The sequence below is a fragment of the Equus asinus genome, chromosome 3 (assembly GCF_041296235.1).
Source record: "Equus asinus isolate D_3611 breed Donkey chromosome 3, EquAss-T2T_v2, whole genome shotgun sequence".
In the NCBI taxonomy this organism is placed as follows: Eukaryota; Metazoa; Chordata; class Mammalia; order Perissodactyla; family Equidae; genus Equus; species Equus asinus.
Window position 1 is genome coordinate 83,067,328 of NC_091792.1, and position 23,870 is coordinate 83,091,197.

At 34.4% G+C, this 23,870-nt stretch overlaps 1 protein-coding gene across 14 annotated transcripts in view; it reads right to left on the reverse strand.

Moving 5' to 3' along the window:
* The window catches only part of RAP1GDS1 (Rap1 GTPase-GDP dissociation stimulator 1), a 150,699-nt gene that overhangs the window by 70,904 nt on the left and 55,925 nt on the right, over positions 1-23,870 (reverse strand). For 8 of the 14 annotated variants that reach the window (XM_070505325.1, XM_044766359.2, XM_070505326.1 and 5 more), the window contains exons 3-4: positions 15,459-15,581; positions 8,567-8,692 (exon numbers count right to left, since the gene is read on the reverse strand). In XM_070505325.1, coding sequence (XP_070361426.1) covers positions 8,567-8,692; positions 15,459-15,581 — 249 coding nt within the window. Of the gene's footprint in view, positions 1-8,566; positions 8,693-15,396; positions 15,582-23,870 lie in introns of all 14 variants that reach the window. The other 6 variants (XM_070505332.1, XM_070505329.1, XM_070505327.1 and 3 more) reach the window with 2 other exon arrangements.

Sequence of the window (23,870 nt, forward strand, 5' to 3'; positions counted from 1 at the left end):
ACTGCCCTCTTTACTACCTTTAAGGTAGTGTTTTTTATATGTTCACCTAGCTTCTGTCATTTTTCTTTAAGGCAGAAATGTCCTTTCTCGTTCTAATACCAACCCTGTTTACCTGCGTTCGTGATTTCAGTTCTTCTTTTTTCACCTGTAATCTTTCTCTATCAATTATCTCCTCTAGGAGATTTACTCTCCTGGTCCATAGGGTCCTAGCCCAACAAATCTGTTCCTGTCAGCACTCCTCTATATCACTCTCATAATGTGGTCCCCTTCCCTCAAACTACTACTGTCTCTTCTTTTCTCATTAAACTTCCAGAAAGTTCACACTCTCCTGTTCATTTCCTCATGACTCACCACAGCCCTTGAAATTTGACTTCTCTCTCCACAAGACTCAAATTAAAGATGTTTTTTAAAACATGAGTGTCTGTTGATCAAATCTTCCCAATTCAGCATTTCTTTTTTTGGCAGTACTTGACACTGTACCACCCAACTCTTTAGAATCCATGACAATAAACTTGTTCTCTTTGAATCTTTCAGTGCTTCTTCACAAGCTCCTTCATTTCTTCTATACCCTAAATGTAGCTGTTCTCTTTTAAACATTTCTTCTATTCCCATGGGTCAACCATCACTTTTAGGTCCATGAATTCCAAGTCTCTGTCACCTGAATGTGACAATAGCACTTCAAGTTCAACAGGCCTCCAAACATATCCACCTGGTGGAGATCTCACTATTTCTGTTGTTGTTGTTACTCAGATTCAAATTTTGGATTCATGGACTCCTCCCTCTTAGCTATCTTCTTGGATTCTCTCTCTCTCTCTTTCTCTCTCACATACTCTCTCTCTCCTCTTACTTCCCACTCTTCCTTTCATTTGTCTTTCAGATTTGAAAAGAAACAATACCCTTCTAACTGGTTATTCTTCATCTGGTCCACTGTCCAACGGTTTGTAAGTAGGAATGTGCACCAGAATCAGTTAGGGAGCTTTTGCAGAATAGACATGATAGGCTGGATTCTAGCCTCAGAGACTAATATAACAGTTCCAGGGGGTGGCCAAGACAATGTATTTTGAAAACATTCCCTAAGTGTTTCAGATGCATACTTCTTGTTAAGAATGACTGCCTATCTTAGAATGTACACTTCTTTCAAATTCATTTTTTCTATGGTATAAATTTGAATTCAACTTTTTTCCTCAAATACCTTCAATGGCTCCCCACTGTACAAGCCATTCTCCAATCTGTGTTCCAGACATATCTCTTGACTATATTATCTACCTTTTAAAACGCTTTTCTGGGCTCCTGAAAAATCTTTAACCCTTTCTCCACAGGTCCAAATCCTATGCAGATTTTTAATGCTTTCTTCCACAGAAACACCACTAGAAGAGCTCAAACACAAATGAGCTCCCTCCTAGCATTATATTGTGTATCTTCTTCACACAGCATTTATCGCCTAATGTCTTGTTTTTTTACTTATTGATATACGTATTGATATTGATATGCATTACCTTCAATGCACTATAACTTCTTTAAATATATGAGACATACTTAGACAATCAAACAGAAGTGATTATCAGCAAAACCATTTGCCCCCTCACATTAATTGCTTTGGTTTTCTAGAACAAAGGTAAACAAACTATAAACTGCTTATAGGCTGATCCTGACTGATGAGAAATCGCACCTGAAGTAGAGGCTTGTGGCCCAACATAGAAATTCTCCTGAGACTAGGAATGCTAATGTTTAACCTATCATTATGGGTTGTGCAGAAGACAGAAGCTAGTAAGTTAAGGCCTGCTGATTATGTGTTCTGATTAAGGTCTCAAAAGTACAAATTCTTTCTCCCTAAATCTTATTTTGAGGCTGACAGTTTTTTGATTTTTTTTTTCCTGCAAGCCAAATTTGGAGGGAGAAAAAATTAGCAATTTTGTCTTCTGCTTTAATTGCACAAATCCAGTAAAAAAATTATTGTTGTAGGTCACACTTTAAAATTTTATATGGATGTGTATATATGTGTAAGTATGTATTTATATTATACCTATTTTTTCTCCCTATCCCCTCAAGTAGGACTCAAAGAAACAAAGTCATTTCCCATAAAAGAGAGAATAGTATGCTTCTTGGATCTGTGGAGGAGTTTTTTAAACTTTTTATTTTGAAATAATTAGAGGCTCACAGGAAGTTGCAAAAATAAATAAATAAATAAAAAAGTACAGAAAGGTCCCACGTACCCTTCATCCAGCTTGCTTCAATTTACGTAACTGTAGTACGAAATCCCAAACAGGAAACTGACAATTGACACAATCTACAGACCTTATTCAGATTTCATCAGTTTTCATACGTACTTGTATATGGGGGTGGGCATGTACAGTTCTAAGCAATTTCATCACATATATAGATTCATGTAACCACCATCAATATGTGGTATTTTAAAATATTCACTTTCATGCATATCAGCTTTTTATCAAACTGGCAACAGGCTTAAAAATCAAAGAAAGCATAGTTTTTGGTCTCAGAAAATAGAATTTGGATGCATTATACAACATAGAAATTGAACAGGTATAATGAATGCATGGTAGAACTGTATTTTGGTTTAAAATAAACTAGGAAATATATTCAAGTCAAAACTTCTTCAAGTTTTTAAGTTATATGCTTGAAACAAGTTCAACTACCAAAAAACAACATATTTGGACTATTCTGCCCAAACAGAACTACCTTTTCTAAAGAACTTAGCATTATTTCTTGGATTCTGTTGAAGATTTGGCACAAGAAACAATCATGAAGAATATTTGGGCAATTTTTGTAGAACTATTATTGAAGATGCTGCCTCTAATGCTGGCCAATATCCTTCGCATGTTTTAAGAGGGATGTGTACAGGATCATCTAGGGAGCTAATAATATACTGATGATAAATCTCTTCTAGCATTTGTCTCAATTTTTTTCTTTGATTGAAGAACTAGAATATTCCTCTTTAACATAAAATAAAATTAGATAGAATATCAAGTTTTCTTTTCACCTTGGCTGCCAAGAAGCTCAAATTAAATTAGTGTTCATTACAGAAAGTATATTATCCTTGATTCTTACTAGATTTATCTTTGCCTCTCCTTATGTGGCTTCTCGCCTTTATATCTCTATTTTCAATATCTTGTGTAAATTAGTCCATGTATTACATTATGTCACAGCATACTTTTTAGAAATAATGTTATGGACTGAATGTATCCCCCCAAATTCATATACTGATATCTTAATCCCTGATGTGACGGTATTAGGAGGCATTCAGGTCACGTAGGTAGAATGCTCATCAATGGGATTAGTGCGTTTATAAGAGACAGGAAAGCTTGCTTCCTCTCAGACTTCTCTCTCTGCTTGTGAAGACACAACAAGAAAAAGAATGTGGGCAAATCAGGAAGAGTGTCCTCACCAGACACTGAATCTACTGGAGCCTTGATCTGCTTTGGGTTTTCCAGCCTCCAGAACTGTGATAAATAAACATTGGCTGTTTAACCCACCAGTCTGTGGTATTTTGTTATAGCAGCCCAAACTGACCACGACAAATGATCATACGTAAGTGCTATGTATTTTCTTTGTATAGCAGTTCATAATTTATATTGTACATCTATATATAAAGCTTATTTAATCCACACAAGTCCACTTTACCAATGAGGAAACTAGAATTCAGAAGATTAAATGACAACTTAGTAAATGGTAGAACTGGAAATCCTACAAATCAACTTCCTGTAGGTAGGCAGGAAATCCTACCTGCAATATTTGCCTTCCAGGGGGCATATTAAAATTTCACTTATTTATAATTATATTAATTTTAAAATGAACTATATACTTTTTATAAGCAATGCACTATTTGCTTAATTTCTAAAAAATGGCTCCAATTTCTACTCCAGTGATCCATTTACTTTTATTCTGATCAAAACCCACATATTTAAATGTATACTATATACACACTACAAACTTGTCCACAAGTTTGTGTTCCTTTGTGCACTTTATCTTCTCCACCATACTAAAAGCTCCTTAATGGCATAAATCTTTTTCAGATCTTATGATGACAGTGTTACAAAACATCCATTTCCAACTATATATTTAGGACATCTTTACAATGGAGTATTTTCATGTGATAATAGCCATAATTTCTGTCTCTACAAGCAGCAGTTGCATATCATTGTTTATGCTTATATATATGATGTGCTTTGATAATAAACCCATTCACAAAACAAAACAGATTGATGAAAGCTGAAGAATCTTATTTCTATAGTTACTGGCTGATAATTCTATTTTACTCCAAAACTGAATACTGAAAAAGAGTAGGGTAAATATATAGACATGCAAAACCCTTTAATAACATAATTAATCAAATAACCTAATTTATATCACTGAAATAAACTTTTATTTTAAACACCAACATAAATAGTTCCCTGTTGAATATAACTGCTACAAATATACTTTGACTATTTAGGCAATTTCAAAGCATGCCTATACCTATTTAACCAATTTACATTACAAAATATTATAGAACTATTGCTAATTATTTTTCAGCATTCGTATTCAGAACAATGAATTCTTTCCTCATCTTTTACATAAAAATAGTGTAGCATAGTTAGAATCATTAATATACAAATAGGTCCATGTGTGTATTTGGGCATCCTTTCCATTTACACTTTAAGTCAATGAAGTAAACAATATTTATTTCACTTCATAAACACTGGCTTTGGCAAGCCTGATTACTACCTCATTTTGAATATTTTTTTATCAGTAAGCAAGAACCCAATTTACTTTATATCATGTAAGATAGCATATCATATAAGCTTCTTAAGTGTGCATCCTTTCAATAGTAGGACTAACTATATAATAACAAGCATTAATTTTATTTCTGTAAAGAACATAGCTGTTTAATTTTAATATATATTAATTTGAATTGTACATTATTCTTTCTTTGGTATATAAAAAGGCACAAATATTTAATTTTGTGTTATCATTTTCTTCTAGCCTCTACTAAATAATTTCTAAACAGTATATCCGATATCAATTACTTCCTGACCACAAACATTGACATCTGCAAACATAAAACTTAGTCTCCAATCACCAATTTATCCCCATGAATTATAAACACAGGGTGGGAATTTAACCTGAAGCTCTCAATACTATAAGGCCACTTAAGTATATCAGCCATTTAAAATGAGCACAGCTATGTGAACAAAACTAATCATTGAAACAAGGGAATACCACCGAGATGGCCAGATAAGGAGAAAAAAAGAATTTATTTTTTCCCCATGTCATCTTTGAGAGGAATGTGTAATCAAACAGGCCAAAGGTATCATTTCTGCAATTTGGTACTACTTCTTTCTTTAAAATGACACTCCCTAGCATATCCCATCACGGCTTTGCTGATTTCTTTCCTAATCGAAATACAATTTATCTCTTTTCTTTGATCTAAAAGATGTCAAACCTCTCATAGAGTTATTTTGGCAAAGTTAAAGGGCAAAAGAGTTTTAAAATGTTGCCTATATCAGAAGTCTGGATACTTCAAAAGAGAAATCCACAACTAAAGTGCCTTGGAGGCTCTGTGGAAGAACAGAAAAAAGACCAGGTGTTTTAAATAACACTGTTCCCACCCACTGATTCTTTCATATCTATATGCAAGAGAGACTGGGATTCAAAGTTTTGTCAGCTACAAAGCCCCCTCCGTCCCATTTAGCAGTTTTATCAGCCTGTTACCTGACGTTAGGGTTACATAAGAGAGTTTCCTTCCATCAGGAAGAGTCCCTAAAATGGGCACTGTCAAAGCTGGTAAAACTGAAATCTGGCCCACTTTTTTCAAAAGATTTCCATGGATTTTATGCTAAGTCTAATTCTTTTTATAGTTGGAGCTCTTCTCCTTTCAACTAAACTATCTTAACTGAAATATGCTAGCAAATGCTTTATTTTTTAAGTGTCAAACTAAAAACACCTATAAAACATACACACATTTCTCAAAATTTATCTCTAATAGTGCATTCCTTATAATACTTTCAGTATACATTGGCTTTCCTATCTATTCTAAGCCTAGAATCATTCTACCCACACTAAAAAAACTATTCATTTGGAGCACATTTACAAAACATAAGGAAACTGATTAGTTCAACAGTTGAGTTTGATGAAACACAAATGTGAATTTTAAAATGTGTTATTTCTAAGAGAAAGATTCCTTGTATTTACAAGGCTGTCATGTATAGTTTTCTACTCTCCCTTTAAGAATGAAGCATTACATTCTTGAGAGGGAAGAATGTTAATTAATTAAAATAGAAGCTATTCAATACTTTTTTAAAAAGAGAAACCTGATTTCTTGGTTTTTTCAAACTCCCAATTGTCATAAAATATAACGAGAAATGCATTTCAAGTAAATCCACAAATCAACCATACAGCATCACATTTACGGACTTTTATAGCATTTTTGTAATTCAAATAAAGGTTCTGTACTTTCCTACAATTATTCTGGATAAATCACTGAGAAGTTCACAGAGATTTAATTTCAAGTAAAAGGATAAGAAAGCATACAGTCTTATGGAAATCACATGCATGGGACAGCATGTTGCAATGAACACACTTCATCACATGATTTATGGTAACAAACCACTTCTTATATTTATTCATTGTTAAGACTACTAACTTCATTTTCCTTAAAGAAGGCTTAAAAGTATAAAAAATAGCCCGTATTCACTATGCTTAATTTTCCACTTAACTATAATTTCCACTGAATTAAATAGGATAAAGTAGTTATAAATATTTATAAATAAATGAAACAAAAAAATTAACTTCATAGCCTAAAGCATATACACAGACTTAATACTGTATACTCGTAAGAACAGAATAAAAGCATGCGATAAATACGATAATAATGGGCTTCAGTTTCATGAAAATAATCATCTTATTAACTAGACATTTATTTCCCTGACTTCAAGGTTCTTTGGAGTACACAGGAAATAAAATTACTCTGTGCCCATAAAAATCATAGCAGTATGAGGCAATACATCACTATGGGTGTTTCTTCTATTGTGCCAATATTAAGTAAAACTTCAGGACAAAAGTACTCAAAACAGATAACATTTCCTACATTCAAACAATGCGTAATTCAAGAATAACTAAACTGAACAAGGATAAAAGAATACTTTTGATAGCCTTAAATTCTAGTAATAAACACAGAAGGAGGACAGAATAAAAACAGTAATGATCCATGCTCTCCAAATGCATGCCATAAATCTTTGACTTTTACTCTGCACAGGTCTTTTTAAAATATGTTGTTAAAATTAATCATACAAAATACACATTAAATGGTTCATTCTTAAAAGCTAACATTAGAAACTATGGTGTTTAATAAAAATCCTAAATATGAAAATGCAAAGCTATAAACATAAAGCACTAGAATTTTGTAAATAAAGGTAATACCCTAAGATAAAAAGAACTGGAATGAAGGAACAGATAGATAAATTTATAATCTGTACTAGGAACTGGAAACTGTAAGTTAAAATTCATATTAAGACATTCATGTCCTCAGACATAATATATAATGTTCCAGAAAAAGGAAGGAAAGGAGAATAAATGAGGCTAGCTTTACCACTACTGCTACAGACAAGTTATAACCAAAAGCTGTAGTTTCAATCTTTTTTACCTTTCTTTCTTTTATTATAGGAATATACTAAATGAATATATTTACGACCTTTTTTTCTATCTGGCTTTTATGCCCAAATCACTTTTCGAAACATTGCCTTTTATAAAAGGGTTATGTCTTTTGTGTATAAACTCAATGGGGAAAATAAACTATAAAAGTTATCCCAGTTATATAAATAGAAGTAAATTCCTAGGAGACTTTAAAGGTAAATATTAAAATACGTGCTTTTGGCTCAGAAAATTGAAATCTAAGGAAAATCAGGATAAGCCTAACTAAATTAAACATACTCAAGATTTTTCTGTATTTTGTTTACATGTATGTGGGAAGGAGAAGTAGAAAATATAAAATTTTTGTAATATACCCATACCCAAGTTCTTGCTTTCTTTTTTCCTAGTAGAACAGTGTATTATAGAAAGTGGTGAGGATGACAATGACATTATGACAAATAGGAATGGAGTTAATGCAGATGCAGTAGGCCAATCTAGCTTTTGAGAAGATAATGGTTTTTATGAATGGTTTTATTGAATTGTAACTAATTAAAAATGTATTTGGACAGACTGAGAAACTTTAAAAAACTGTGTCCATATCTCATTCAGAGATAGTACTTCAATAAAACCTAATAGAAAAGATATATATTTTTTCCCTAAAATTAAAAGCCTCAATTTCTTAGAAATTGAATTACTTTCCTCTGAAAATATCACCTGTGATAGCAGAGAAAATTCATTTCCTGTAACTTCTTAGTTAAGAATACTATGGCCCAAATTTCCATTGGTTCTGCTAAATAAGCAGTGCTAAGTCATATTGGCCCATGTTAGTGCCTTAGTCAGCCTAGCAAAGACAGTGTTAACACTAAAAGTGGAATTAGTCTGAAAATCATAATTCTTAAACAAAAGTTGATAAGCGTAGCACTGATATGTCAACACTTACGGCTATCATAACATATGTTTCCTAGAGCCCTGCCCGTTTGAAGCAGCACTTCCTGGTCTTTGCTATTTAGCAGCTGCACCAGTGGTGAAATCAATCCAGCATCCACACACGGAATTCGCATAAATTCTGAAAATAAGAGACATATTTAATTAAAAATCTAAAGATTCACAATTACATAAATCAGTTTCCTTAATAAAATAAATACCTAATATTAAAATGGTTAAGGTGGTTTACCATTTGAAGAGTACATTTCTGTTCAAAAGTACTGTTTACAACCCTTTTAAATCCTTCATGAAACAAGTATGCAAAAATGAATGGAGTCGTACTTTTCTTTGCTGATAGTTTCTGCCATAAACCAAAAGGAGTTTTAATTAACTTTCATTATACTTAATTTATCACTGTCTTCTTATAATAACTGGATGTGCTAGGAAAGCAACATGTGATGATGGAAACATTGGCAATGTTCTTCCCATGAGCCTGATAGTTAAATTACTACAGTTATAAACTAAGCCATCAAACTGCAGAATTTTTCACTATATGTTCTCTAAAAAGACAAAATATAAAATGTTTAAAAAGGTTAAAGTGAATCATTAAAAATAATAGGTCTCTTTCAATTGGAAGACCTAGTGAAACCATCTACTCCTTATCTTCATTCATACTCTTTATTAAAATCTGTTTTATGGATCACTCACATTTGCTGTTCTACCTATGCATTCATAGGTCTAAAGTACCAAATGGTAAGCTTTTTTATACTTCAAACTCATTTTTTTCTTAGCTTTATAGTATACCATTCTCAATTTATTGATTCGCAATGATACCACTGCAGTCATGATTAGATAAACTTTTTTACCGTATCTCATGGGGGACTACTATAAAATTTAAGGATAATGAAGATATCTAATTAATGAAAGTTCTCCAATAACCAATATTAGAATCATCATTTTAGACATCATGACTTACGTAAGGATGCTCTGGTCAATAAAGTCAGTCAACAAAGATTGAATTCCTCAACCTACAACCCATCTTACTAAAAAATCGCTATCTTTTCACTCTCACTTTCAAGGGGGTCTACTCCTTAGTTTGTTCCACAAGTACCCTCATCAGCAATCCTCCTCTTTCCCTTCATTTTCAAATTCTTAGAGCACATCATATAGGGCTGTTGTGTGAGCCATTACTTTTGAAATACCTTCTTTTCCCCCTAACATAGCTATTAAGTCACAAAAATATTCCTCTACCTAAATAAAGGATTGCATTCCTGTATCTCTTACTTACTTACCACTATATTATTGAAAACCTTCTAAAATTTAAACTTCCAAAATTAAGAGTACTTCCTACCTCTAAAACTAACCTTTAAGTTTATCATTGATATTCTTTTTTTAATTCAATAGTATGAGGTATCCCATCACCTATTAGGAAAGCAAATTATGCCACATACTTCCATGAATTCAATGACCATCTGCAGGAGATGACACACCAATCTATCTGTCTACCTCTTAAATTAATGGTTACTTTAGAATCTTGGTAGATTTCAAATCTTAAATAAATATGTCACCAGCTCAAATTAATCAAATTAAAGACAGATAATCATTATCCTTTTCATCTCTCCCAACCTTAGTTTCCAACAGTGGGATCATTTTAATGACTAATAAAGTAATAAATTTAGGAATAGTCTGATTTGCACTCATTTCATAAATGGAACCTCCTGTTTTATCTTATTGTTTTGTTTGTTTTATTGTTGCTATTCTTCAGGTAATTATGACACTGATGAATTACTATTTTTCTTTCCTTTTATGTTCTAATTGTCTGTATGATACCAACCTATCTTTCAAAATTTTGATGCTATATCAACAGCTTCAGGTATTCTTGAAATGATAAAGGGTAAAGACTTTGAGAAAAATTGTGGAAACAAAACTGTTCTGAAGTGTTTTTTATTCAAAAGCATATAAATAACACCTTAAACATACACAATGTGTATGTCAATTACATCTCAATTTTTTTTTAAGTATATAAAGACAAAACAAAACTAGTATATTCCTCAGCTTTCAGTCAATGTAAGGGCAAGAATGCCAGTCCCTGGAGAAAGGAAATTCCTTCTAAACCTTTTGCCTTTCAGTCAATTTGCTTTTTAAGTGAGGAATGTGGCTCTCTTTAGCTAGTTTTAAAGCCATGAAGTTACATGCTTCAGATGGATATATGTAAAAATATACTAGGAATTTATCAGGAATATGTTTAAAAGATTATATGTATATTATATTGGAGAGGGTATAGAATGGCTGGGATGGTCATCCTTCTTCGAAGGGGCTCCCACTACATGGATCCCCAGTTCACAGCACATGAGCCTGTCACCTGATTACAGCTGGCTGGACTCTGACTTGAGTCCAGCCTATACGCAGGCTACCAGATGGTCTGGTTTGAAAGATCTGCTAAACAGGACAATAGAGATGAACTAAAAAAAAAAAAAAAAAAAAAAAAAAAAACAGATCCTCTCTCTTGGCAATTTGAACTCCAGACAGAAACTGAAAAGCTCTTGGCAGGTGGAGGGAAGGACTGACAGGGGAGGCTGACACAAAGATATATACAGAATGACTGAGTAGAAACTAAAGTTAGTGGAAGCCACTAGGAAATAGAAGGCAGAAACTATTAAGTATCTGTATGATTGGTATGTGGATATGCATGTCTATACAAGATAGAATTCATTTTGTTTTTTACATAATGTGTGGACTTCAATGTAGAAATTCAAAATAGAGGCCTAAGGAATGGGTATTGCTCTATCTCAGTATCAACTCAAATTTAGTAATATAAAGCTGATTTCTACTTAAAAGTAATATTCTTTTTCCTTTGATTGCAGCAAAATAGTCAATAAATGCTTGTTGATTGAACATTTCTGTTTCTTTCTAAATCCTTGTTTCTAAATTTCTAAATCCAGTGTTAATTCCTTTTTTTTTACTTTTACTTTCCCAAACCTACTCGAATTACATATTCATTTAGCAGCATCATAAAGTACAAGCTGTGATGAAAACCACAAAATAAAATTACTTTCCTTTCACATAGAGATTCATAAAATCCACTTTTTACATATCTACTTATCAAATATTAAAAACCTGATTTATATGTACTTTTCCCATTTTCAACTACCTGAAGGAAGTAAATCTATTTTATTAAAACTTTTTTTTGACTCCGTAAGCCAAATAAAAACACTGAGTGCTAGAGTCTACCTTAAAGTCTGTTAGATAAATAGTATGGCATATTCAGAGTTTTGAATTTCTCTAATACCTCTTTATAAATAACTCTTGGTTTTTAGATTTTTCTTTAGAAGAACAAGCAAAACTATGAGGCATGAATATAAAAGAATGAGTGACTTTTATACGTGAGTTGTTGAGCTAACATTTTTCATTCATATTCTGTACTGTCTTTTTTTAATAAAAGATAATACTGATAAGTGTAACTGATTCTTACAAAATGACAGGTTAAGCTTCCAACACCGAGTGTCAAGGTATACTTTAAGCTACTTGACAACATGGTGCATTTTTTTTGAGTACCAATTTTACTCAATGATTTTTCTATGCACATATATATTTTATACTACGATAAACATATACTTGTTATGGAGCAGAGGGGAAAATTAAAATAGATAAATTTACAAGACAAAACAGGAGACTTCCATGTTTCCAGTGGTGCCCTCCCTAGTTCATCCTGAGTGTACACTCACTTTTGTTTTAAGAGCAATTTAAGTGGAAAAGCTTGATAAACACTTTAGCAATCTGATAAAGTACAGTTGGGGGAATAAAGCGTAATGTTGATCCAACTACTGATCCCATATTACTTTAGACTGAGATTTGGTTCCCAAGCTTTATAGGCATCAGAATCACCTGAACGACTTGTTAAAACAGATGGCTGGGCCCTACTCCAGAGTCCCTCACTCAGCAGGTCTGGGTGAGAGGGTCCAAGAATTTGCATCTAACGAGTTCCTGGTGATTCTGATGCTGCTGGTCCAAGGCAGGGAACCATGACTTCAGAGGAACAGAAAACAGATGTAAAGTGGCTCCACTTTTGTCTGCTTTTACACATTTTCAGCTTCAGTCTCCAGCCTAAGCTTTCAGGTCCGCTGCAATCCCTGCACTCAGACCGCCAGCAGACTTTGCACTGCTCTCCTACAATCTCAGCTACTGAAGGGGGCGAAACGAGGCAGCAACGGGAAACGTAAACCCCAGCTTTACCACCAATTCGCTGTGTGCAGACAGGCAAGATATTTAATTCGCTGGTTTCTCCCGTGCATAAAATAACCTATCTCATATGGGGTCGTTAAGAGAATTTGAAATAATGTACCTAACACCTGGGACAATGTACACACACAATAGCACCTGGTTTTACGAATTTATACTAATATTAGATACCTTGAGAGTACAATTTTGTAAAGGAGGCAATAGTCATAGATACTTCCCATCTTGCTGATTTTGCCTCAAATCAGTCTTGAATCTATTATATAGGGGAATACCTTATTTAAAAGGTATCAAAATATTTTACTGTAATTTATGGTCCTACTTTATGCTCCTACATTAAACTTACCCATGGAACTTCTTACTAATCCTCTGGATTTTGAACATCAGCATATAGTCAAGTATGTTGATTTTTAGATTTTTTCTGTATGTGAAAATTTAAACATAATTATATTTTATGACTAATCCAAATACAAGAAGTATATGATAATTTTTTTCCTCTGTAGTTATATAAGGTGTACAGCAGAATGAAGATGAACAAATCAACTAATGATCTCTTTTTTCCTCTGGTTCATACAATCTTTCTCATTGCCAAGTTTCTAACAAGAAGAAATATAAGCCCAATTAATATACTCTGTTGGGTCACACTGCATTTCTGAAGATAGGTATTTTTTTTAAAAAGAGACTCTAATCCACTTTCTCAGACAGTCACTTAAAAAAACAATGTGGTGGGGGCCGGTCCGGTGGCACAATGGTTAATTTCACATGCTCTATTTCCACAGCCCAGAGTTTGCTGGTTCAGATCCTGGGTGCGGACCTACACACTGCTCCTCAAGCCACACTGTGGCAGCACCCCACATACAGAATAGAGGAAGACTGGCACAGATGCTAGCTCAGGGACAATCTTCCTCACCAAAAAACACCGCCAAAAAACAATGTGGTGATTAAGTAATAAACAATCATTTAAATGTATCTCATTTATTTTAACCAGTAGAAGTTAGTGATATGCCATCAACGAGCCTCTGATTAGAAATATAAATGCTAAAATTTCTATGATGTCTTAAGAACTCAGCTGTCATCTACTAGAGTATTGCTAGAAGCAACCTCTAGCAGCAGAGGTCTCATGAAGTGTGACAAGTGTTATGAGGACTGATGTCATTAAGTAAGCTCATATAGGAATGGCAATCCATTTCACAAAAATACATCCTAAATTTCTGAATCTATGCTACAATGTGTGTGCTCTTTCTTAAGAAAAAAAGTTTTAAGATAAAAATTGATCTCTGGAAATCTATACTGTGATTCTAATGAGCTAAAAAATAAACTACTTGACCCTAAAAGTCAAGCTGCTTTGCATCTAAGATGACCCAGACAATGTTTGGTCCAGGTTAACAAACAATGTCTGGAGGAGTTACATTTTCGACCTGGATCTGCTTCAGGAGTTCTCTGCTGTCCCAAGGTAGTCACCATCTATTCAGAGCAATTCAAATCTGCTTAAAGAACACTAAATACTCCCAGACCACCAGGAAAGCTCTGAACATTTACGACTAGCTCGACCAAAGCACCGCAGAGTGATTATATAATTACAATAGCTCAGATATGACATACAAACAATAGGTGGCCAGTTTTCAGTCAAGAACCAGAAAATGATTTACCAGCAAAGAACTTCATTGGAACTTGAAAGACATTTGAGAACCTCTGAATAAATGAAAAATTGTCATGGCAATTTTCCTTTTGGTAACACATATATGAACAAGTTGTTTTACCGGGCCCAAAACAAACACTGGTACTTTAATGCCACCTGCCATAGCGATTACACATTGTATAAAATTAACTATGTAAGATTGAAGCCAGAAGTTTTACGTTTCTTCTACATAAAGTATAATATATACAACTTACTAAAACAAAGGCCATAAAAATAATATCACACTTTGACAAACTGAGGCACACTAAAGGTATTACATTTAGTATGGCCTTTCCTTATGCTTAAAACCTGCTTTAAGAGGTCATTGTTTTTCTCAAACTGACTGAATTAAAATCATGTGCAAACATTTCTGCTACAATAAAATTCTTCCAAAGAATCTCTCACTGGAAAGACCATACACAATGGGATGGATTAGCCATTACATAATCTAAGCTTTACTGTCATTGTTGTTTTTCCAGAGTATTCTTACATGGAAACTTAAGAAATAAATGTTTCCCATGAAAGTGAATTCAGAACAGAGCATATATTCCAACTGTACTGTTACAGTCAAGTGCCAATATCAGTAGGATAAACCGGGCTGAAAAAAAATAGTGAGTTTATCTGGGTATAACAGAAATCAACATATACTTTGAAAAAGGTAAACTCAACTGTGACAATGAAGACAAAGGACTCAGTGGAAAGCTCAAGAATCCTATAACCAAAGTAATAAAAGATACACGTGCAGTTGCGACTAAGAGTGCTTTCCTTCAATTCCACTCGGAGGGCACGGAATAGTAAATGGGAAACAAATGAATAGAATGACTAACTATAGTCATTTTAAACAATTACATGGAAAAAAGTCAAAGAAAAGAGAAATACAAAGTAAAAAATATCTAATCTACAAAATTAAAACATAAATTAATAAAACATACTGACAAGTAAGGTGTAAAACTGAAGATGTTCCCAGCAGAAAAGTTCCTGAGGAAAACCTCACCATTTTTGGCTACTTCTGCTATGATGTTAGCTACTTTGGCTGTGCAGGCAGACTGTGGGATCAAGAGACTTGCGAACAGTTGAAGTATTCCACTTCCTTGGATTTTTTCACTTGTTTCCATATCTGAAAGAGATACATACAAGAGCCTCAATGAAAATCTTCAACATTAACACTGACACTTTATTTAAAAGAAATCCTTCCAGAATTTTCACTATCTATAATGGAAATTAGTTCAGTATACATTCAAATGTATGCATCTATATTAAATTACCTTTAGTTCCACAAGCTGCTTTTATCTTAAGTTTTTATTTGCACAAAACGCTTTATAATACAATCTTTTGTCTACTGACAGATTATAAAGGAATCCTTTCTGAATATACCATCTGCATACCACACTTACCTTTCAATGCTAGATCCAACCCTGTCTATTCAGAGTAGGAATGCTATTTTTCGATTTCCCTTACGATTTCTTAACAGTATGTTATTTTATATTAAATTTTATGGTTTCCTACAATGCTATAGGAATTTTTTTAAAAAAAATGGCAATTAAATAAGGAACAAACTCACCTCATATCATTTTACATGGAGTGATAAAAGAGACTATATAGTTCCCTATAACCACTATGTTTTCCATACCATTCATTCAAACTACTTATAACAAAGAGGGAAAAGAGAAAACAGCAATAAAGCCATGGTATTCAGAACACTATTGGTGAGACAGAAATTCAAGAGGCCCCTATTTCTTTCCGTCCTTCTTTGTTAAAACACAAATAAAGAGCCTCTCTAGGAAACCAAGCCACTTCATGCATCTGTTACTGATAAAATAAAAGAAAATAAGAACACCTGGAATGATGATGGAAATAAAAGCTCAAAGAAATAAAACTTAAAATTACTATTTGATTCTGAACAATGAAGAGGAACGGCATGTGTTTAAAGATAGAGTGTTATAAGGCTTACTAAAACACTCAATTTAAATGTTCCTATGATTAGCGATTCCATATCCTTTCCATCCTCTGGATATACACACAAATAAGAGAGAACTCCAGCAATTTCTTGATAAGTAAATGGCAGCTGATATAATCAATAGAGAGTAGGAAAATAATTTTTAATAGAATAATTTGAGAAAATCTACAAAAAATAAATAATGTATTTCTTATAGTAAGTGCTGATTGCTCAAGGCAGTATTTTTCAAACTGTGGGTCCCAATTCATTAGGAACTCGAAAAGTGATTTGGTGAAAAATTTGGTGAACCAGCAATTTCTTAAAAAGAGAAACAGAATTAACAACATCTACAACGACGACAAAAGAAAAGAAAAGAAATTTTGTCCATAGTAAGGTAAAACACTGTTAGTGAAACTTTGGTTTAAATTATGTGTATGCACATGCTTATGTAAACTGTATGTGTACACCTACTGTATGCAAAATGTATTTCTAATCACAGGTTCCAGTCAATAAAGTGAAAAACCACTGTTCTGTGCACCCTTGACTACCCAGGATTCTGGGTTAAAGAAGTGTAACACTCCTTAACATCATCAGAAGAAGCTAGAATTGTTGAATGGCTGAAGCAACAGAAAATTATATGGAAAACTGTATTTCCATGGATTTATCATCTTAAAAAAAGTCATCAGCAATTAGTTATATATATGTGTGTGTATACGTTTGTTTATCTAATACATTAGTACTATAGTTCAGGTAACCAAGATTATTCAAGGCTGAAACTCCAACCGTGCATTTCCTTTTCCTACCATAAGACTAGTACATTTTCATACAGCTAATACTATTTTATTTCTTACATATTATGTACTATAATAAAAGGATATTTCGGAGGTAATTTAAAGCAATCTTATTTATTAGGTGAAGAAACAGAAGCCCAGACAGATGAAGTAAACTTGTCTAAAGTCATCAATCATACTAATCACAGAGCATTAACAGCAACTTCAGATTCTACCCACTAACAAACCAACCTGTGTGTCACCTGGCATCCACTGGTATTATTTTTTTGAACAGAAAACTTACTTAAGCATAAACAGATGAAGCCTGACCTTTTGTATGCTGTCACTTGTGTTACTTACAATTCAGATCATTATAAATGTAAAGTACACACGAGAGGACATGAACACAGCAGCCGGCCTTTCAGCAAGCCCATTTAGAAAATACAATGTGTCTTTTTGCTTTTGTTTTGTTTCTTGGACTAAAAAACAAGTTTCTAAGGTACCACCTAAAAATCTGACACCAAATCTCCATTAATTAACATTCTTTTTAGCAAGAAGCCAAAAAAGAGCTGAACTCAATTTGCCGTGTTAAAATCCTTCCTTTTCTGACCATTGCTACTGGAAGATGCACAACCTTAGAACACTGGGGCAGAACGCCCCAGGGGTCTTGTCCCACCATCTGCTGGTGCTGGGAGGACAGCAAGAGGCTGGCATAAGGCATGAGTCACGAGTAGATGTGACGCTGAGGCATTTGTGTGTGTGGAGGCGAGCAGTCACCCACAAAATCACCCGTGCATGTCCACGTTAACTACAGCTGAAGAGGGCCTTATATCAGAGCTGAACTGCCAGGGGCAAGGGGGACAAAGAAACAAAACAATACAAAACTCTCGCACTCTGATGAGACTTCTTTCCCGGATCACAATTCAAGGAGTTGGGAGAACAGCTGTACTAAGATAAATCAAGAATTTGGGAATAGTTATTTCTTAATGCTACTGTCAGAGAAATAAAGGGGAAACATATAATCTGGTTTGTCATATAAACCTGATTTTTACGAAAATCTAACAAGAACTCTATTCACCTGCTAGCATGTGGATTTCTATATAGATTTAGAATCTAAATTAAGCAGCTGGAATTACCTTCCTTCCTTTGGCATAAAAACATAAGGACCAAATACTGCTTATCACTAAAATGCCACTGTCCAACAAATACTTACAAAGTTTCATCCTCATTTCATATATACTTTCCGCACTGGCATTCTACTGCATCTCAAAATGTATATTTATCTATGAACTAAAAGATGTTCTCAGACATCTGTGAGCACCCTTGAAATGATTTTAAAAAGCATTAGGAAGCAGCCAGCCATCGGTGTTTGTAGGTCTAAATCAATGGCTACTTATAAAACAATCATGCACTGTTATCAGGAGCCCTAAAAAAGGGCAGACTTTTCATTATTTTTACCTACAGTACTACTGACATTTTAACTACACTCCTTTTAAATGTTTGCAGGAATCAATTCATCTTTCTCCCCTTCACATTTAGGTGCAGTCATAAAAATGTGTGAGTATACCTACAAATTATACGTGGCTGGCAGTCCTTGAGTTTTGGAGAACCCGTATATGAAGGGCAATTTCTACCCTGAAATAACACCTGTGGGAGCTACCGCAGGAGTCACGTCCATCACGGTGGCCCTCATTCTGCCCCTGCAGTCCTACGTCCACACTCCACCTGACCTCTGGTGGCAAGGAGGCAGCTCAGTTATAAAACTGCCAGTGACAGAAAAAGAAACCCAGGCAATCAGATCAGAGGAACTTGAGAGGAGAGTCCAGTGCCATATGGGGAGGAGAAGCTAAAGCACAACTCACGGAACTTCTCAAGGCCAATAACCTAGTCAAAGGGAGGGAGTAGGTAGCATGGGAAGGAATTCATAATTTAAGATATGGCTTGAGAAAGATTAAAGTTCCAACGAAGCTGCCAAGAAGATGCACTAAAATAATTGGCCTTACCAGTTAAACACCAAGAGGGGGTTTTCAGGTACGCTATCACAGAAGCTGAACTGATGATGTTATCTCAGCACATAGGCTTCATGAGGATGAACTAATGCAAAGCATTTGACAATCAATTTACAGCAAATTCCAAGTTAGAAAAACAAAAATAATGACTGCTATTATTATGACTCTATTAGATTAAAAATATATTTGGATTAGACTGATAGTATTGTTTTAGAGTAATAAAAAAGGCAGTTTTCCTTAGAGTTATGGGAATAACAAAGAACTGGTGTCTTTCTATTACATGTCCAAGGGACCCTTACAACAGACTGTGAAGGGAAGACTCAGATGTGGGGTTGACTGCAGGGACCAAGAATGTGACTCGAAGGGCCATGGGTATCCTTGCCTCTGGGGAACAATGTATTTCTCAAGGGGCAGATCCTTAGAATTGGTGTAACAAGAGACTGGGCCTGTGCCTGGGCTATCTGATCCAAATCCAAATCACTTACTACCACACAGACAAGTCCCAAATCCTCCCTCCTTTTATCTAACTGAAAACAACGCATTTGCACTTGGATATACCATAAATACTGCAAATTTCACATTCCCCAAATCAAATTTACCCTTTCCTTTAAATTAATTCCAGCCTCTCTCTCAGTGAACGGCAGGGAACCATCTAAGCCAGAAGCCCTAGAATGATTATAAATGTTTCTCTTTGAGTGAATGCCTATCTACGCCCCACAATTTATCAGAACACAGATTCCATCTCACTGGCATCTTTCACATCTATCCCTTTCTCTCTACACTCATGTTACTTCAAGTTCTCAGTTCTGACCTTTATTAAATGCAACAGCCTCCTCAAGACTCTCCCTAAGTCCAGACCCCCCACATCTACCATAGTAAAATAAACTTCTGGAAATGCAAATTATATGTCACTCCCCTACTTTAAATCTCTCAATGATCTTCCATAACTTTTAATTAAACATTCAAGCACATCCACGATATTTCCCAACCCCATCTCCTGATACTGCCCCATTGACATGCTACACTCTAGCCATATAAATTACTTAGAGTAATGCAAGTTAATCATTTTATTTCATATCTCCTTCCTGCACGTTTCTTCTCTGAAATGCCACCCCCCTCACCACCACTTTGGCTAATTCCTACTCAGACTCACATGAATAAAAGCCGTTCAATCTTTTTAATGATATCTAACTACCATAACTCTGTATCTTAAATTTATATTGAGAACATTTTCAAAAAATTTCAAAGCATTTTCAAATATATTATCTCTTCACTTTTAAAATAGTCATGTGAGATAGGCATGATAGGTCGTGTTTTCTTCATATCACAAATAAAGTCATATGATAAGATTGTACTGGAAAAGGAAAAAGAAGCCAGTTTTTCAGATCCCTAGTCCAGTGTTCTTCCTACCACAACTGTTACTTGGAAGACATATGGTGATGACAATACCCTGACCAGATTCAATTTATTATGTGAAAAATATTTTTATTTAACATATTTTGTGGGAGTCAGAACTAAAGTAAGACAATTGAGTGATAAAGGGATGTATAGCATTTTGAAATAGATAAATGAAGGCAGCAATGGAAGGAGAGAAAGGGAACTGAGTATAGAGAAAGTGAAGCAGGTTTAAAACACATAAGAGGAATATGCTGAGTATAAGAGGATTAAACTAAAGGCCTGATAAATGAGAAATTAATGTTTCTAAAAGAAAATGGAAATATATAAAGTGTATGTGTTGGGGGGAGGGGATGAATAAAAAAGTATTTCTTTCTGACTGTTGAGAACCTTTTTCCCCCAATAAGGATTTTAAGCAAATAAAAGAAAGATGAGATGCAGGAAAGAAAAGGATGTATGGAGTCAAGAAACGAAAGAGGGCGGGGGGCCAGCCCAGTGGTGTAATGGTGAAGTATGAGCACTCTGCTTCAGTGGCCTAGGTTGCCTGGGTTCGGATCCCAGGCGTGGATGTACACATCAAGCCATGCTGTGACGGCATCCCACATACAAAACAGAGGAAGACTGGCACATACGTTAGCTCAGGGCCAATCTTTCTCAAGCAAAAAGAGGAAGATTGGCAACGAGTTTTAGCTCAGGGCCAGTCTTTCTCACCAAAAAAAAAAAAAAAAGAGGGCAGAACAAAGACCCATTTACACAATGACTCACCATCAGAAATAGGGAAACAGGTCTTACTAAAAGATTAAGTTGTAAGGATCATTTTATAAAATTGCCATAAATGATTTTGACAGTCGTGCAGTCATTTCAATTCCAGGGATAATGTAAGCTGTAAGAGTGGGAGAAGTTATGCACTTGCAAATCATTGCTAGAATAAGCAGGGAGATCTGCTAGTTTGACTATTTTCTTTAAAATTACCACTAACTAGGTCATCAAGCAGTTGCCTAAAAAGTAAGACTTATATGGTTAAAAAATAAAAGAAAGATATTTGCTGAGAAAGTGAACACCAGGAGGAACTGTGTTAATGACTGTGGGTAAAAGCAGAGTATTTAAGTAGAACTGTTCATCTAGAAGTTCAAAGTACTGAAAATATGGTCCCTATAGTACATGTGGATTTCCTCACTTCACACTAAGAGAATGAGGATATAGTAAAACACAGTGAAGCAATATTTTCAGTAAAAGACCCATCTCCATCCTACTATCAAATACTTTGAGGGAAAATATAAAGTAAAGAAAGCTAAAGGGATTTGGGGTCTGTAGGATTCAGTAGAATTCTTTGAAATTCTTAATTTGTTAATGTTTACCATGAACCAACAGGCTTATACACTGTTTCTCAAATCATTGCTTAATGGAGTATCTAAAAAACGAGTGATCCAAGGAACCTACTTAATGAAATATTACTTTATGCAAACAAGTCAATGTGATGTAAAATTTACTCCATTTCCCCAGGAAAACAAAAACAGATAACAAAAAGGTACACAGAAAAGGAAAAAAGATAAGGAGTCACTTAAAATCGACATTACCATAACCTTGGCCAAAGAAAACAGAGCTGAGTGACCCATAGTATCATCTTAAAATAAGATGTAACTAAGAAATGCTCAACAACAGATAACTACCATGTGGTCTAGCCATCCAAAAGAACATTACGAACTCACTAAAAACATCATTTTAAAAGAATATTTAACATCATGGGTAAATGCTCAAAAATATGTTTAAAAAAAGGAAGTTAAATTTACATGGCATGATTCAAGTTTTACAAAATAAAAGAATTATAATAAAAAACTTTTTGTGTATTTTCCAAAATCTATATGATGTGCTTGCATTATTTTATGTTTTAAACTCTGTATATTTCAGTACATACTGCAAGTAATAAAAACTACTGTACTACACTCCAATAGAAGAATTTATGAGTTCACAGTTCACATAACTGTAAAGTCTAGAAGCAGAGTGAGTTTCATGAATGGTTTCATCAGGGTGCCTGCTCCACTTCTCTGAAGTCTTCTCAACTCTCCCCTCTTCTGTGTGTCGTCATTATCAGACTAGTTCATATGATGATAGAAAAACGGCTGTAAATTCCAGGTCTTATAGACAAGCAACACAGAAGTCCCCTCTCCCCTCCCCGACCCTCCTGCCCCCATGAAAAGACCAAAGTACCATGGCTCACACCCATTGAACAAATCTGAATTAACTAACTTGGTCAGACGAATGTCACACCCTGTACTGACTGGTTTAGGCCTAAACCAATCTCAGTGAATGGGCCCTGTGATCTAGAGGGTGAAGATGAGGGTCATCCCACTCAAATCTCATGGCTTCCCCAAAGGGGAAGGTCTGTGAAACAGAGAAAAGGAGGGAAAAAAGGAGGGGTGGGGAATCTTAAGTAATAGTAAAGAAAAAACCAAAATAAATGTAGAAAGTGCATAAAAGAAGCAAAGAACTGATCAAGATCCACAGTGATTTGCTTTATCAAAAAAATTCAATGAAAGAGAAAGCAAATCCAAATAAAAATCATGTTGGCTTAAGTACAGCTGAAAAGTTTTTCAAGTTTTGTGGGAGTAAATTACAACTTCTTTTCAAGTACAATCCTAGAGAATAGAAATCCAAAGTTATCCAGTGAGGCTCAAGAAAGGGCTGAGAATGGGGAAGCAAAAAAATATATTAACCAAGAATAAATTTAATGCTAATTTCCCAAAGGTTAAAAAACACTTCAGAAAAGATGACAATGCTGAAATGATAAAGAATCAATAATTTTACGTAAGCTTTTGGTAGAGGTTTTTAATTATTAGGGAGAATGACTAGTTTATAGGCTGTAACACAGGACTTGTTGATTATAAGATATTTTGAGGAAATTCAGTATTTAAAAAAGTGTGTGTTTGGGAGGCTTAAGAATGAAGTCCTAGTTTGAGAAATAAATGGAAGAAATACCAAACCAAAGCACTTCAAAAGAAGTAATACACAAGACTGTCAGATGAAATAGTAATTATTATGGAATAAGTCACAACAGACTTTGAGATACAATAAAAGATTATTTTTCTTTAAAGACATCAAGAGTATGGCCAAAGAACTGATTAGTAAAATCCTGATAATTCTATACAAAATATGTCCAGCACTACAACTGCACTGAACCATTCTGAAAAGAGAAGAGAGAATCAAGTAAACTTTTCAAATGGCTCTTCTCAATATACTTTGGCTACAAAAATGACACTAAACTGAAAAGAGAAGCAGACTTCAGGCCACCATAATCT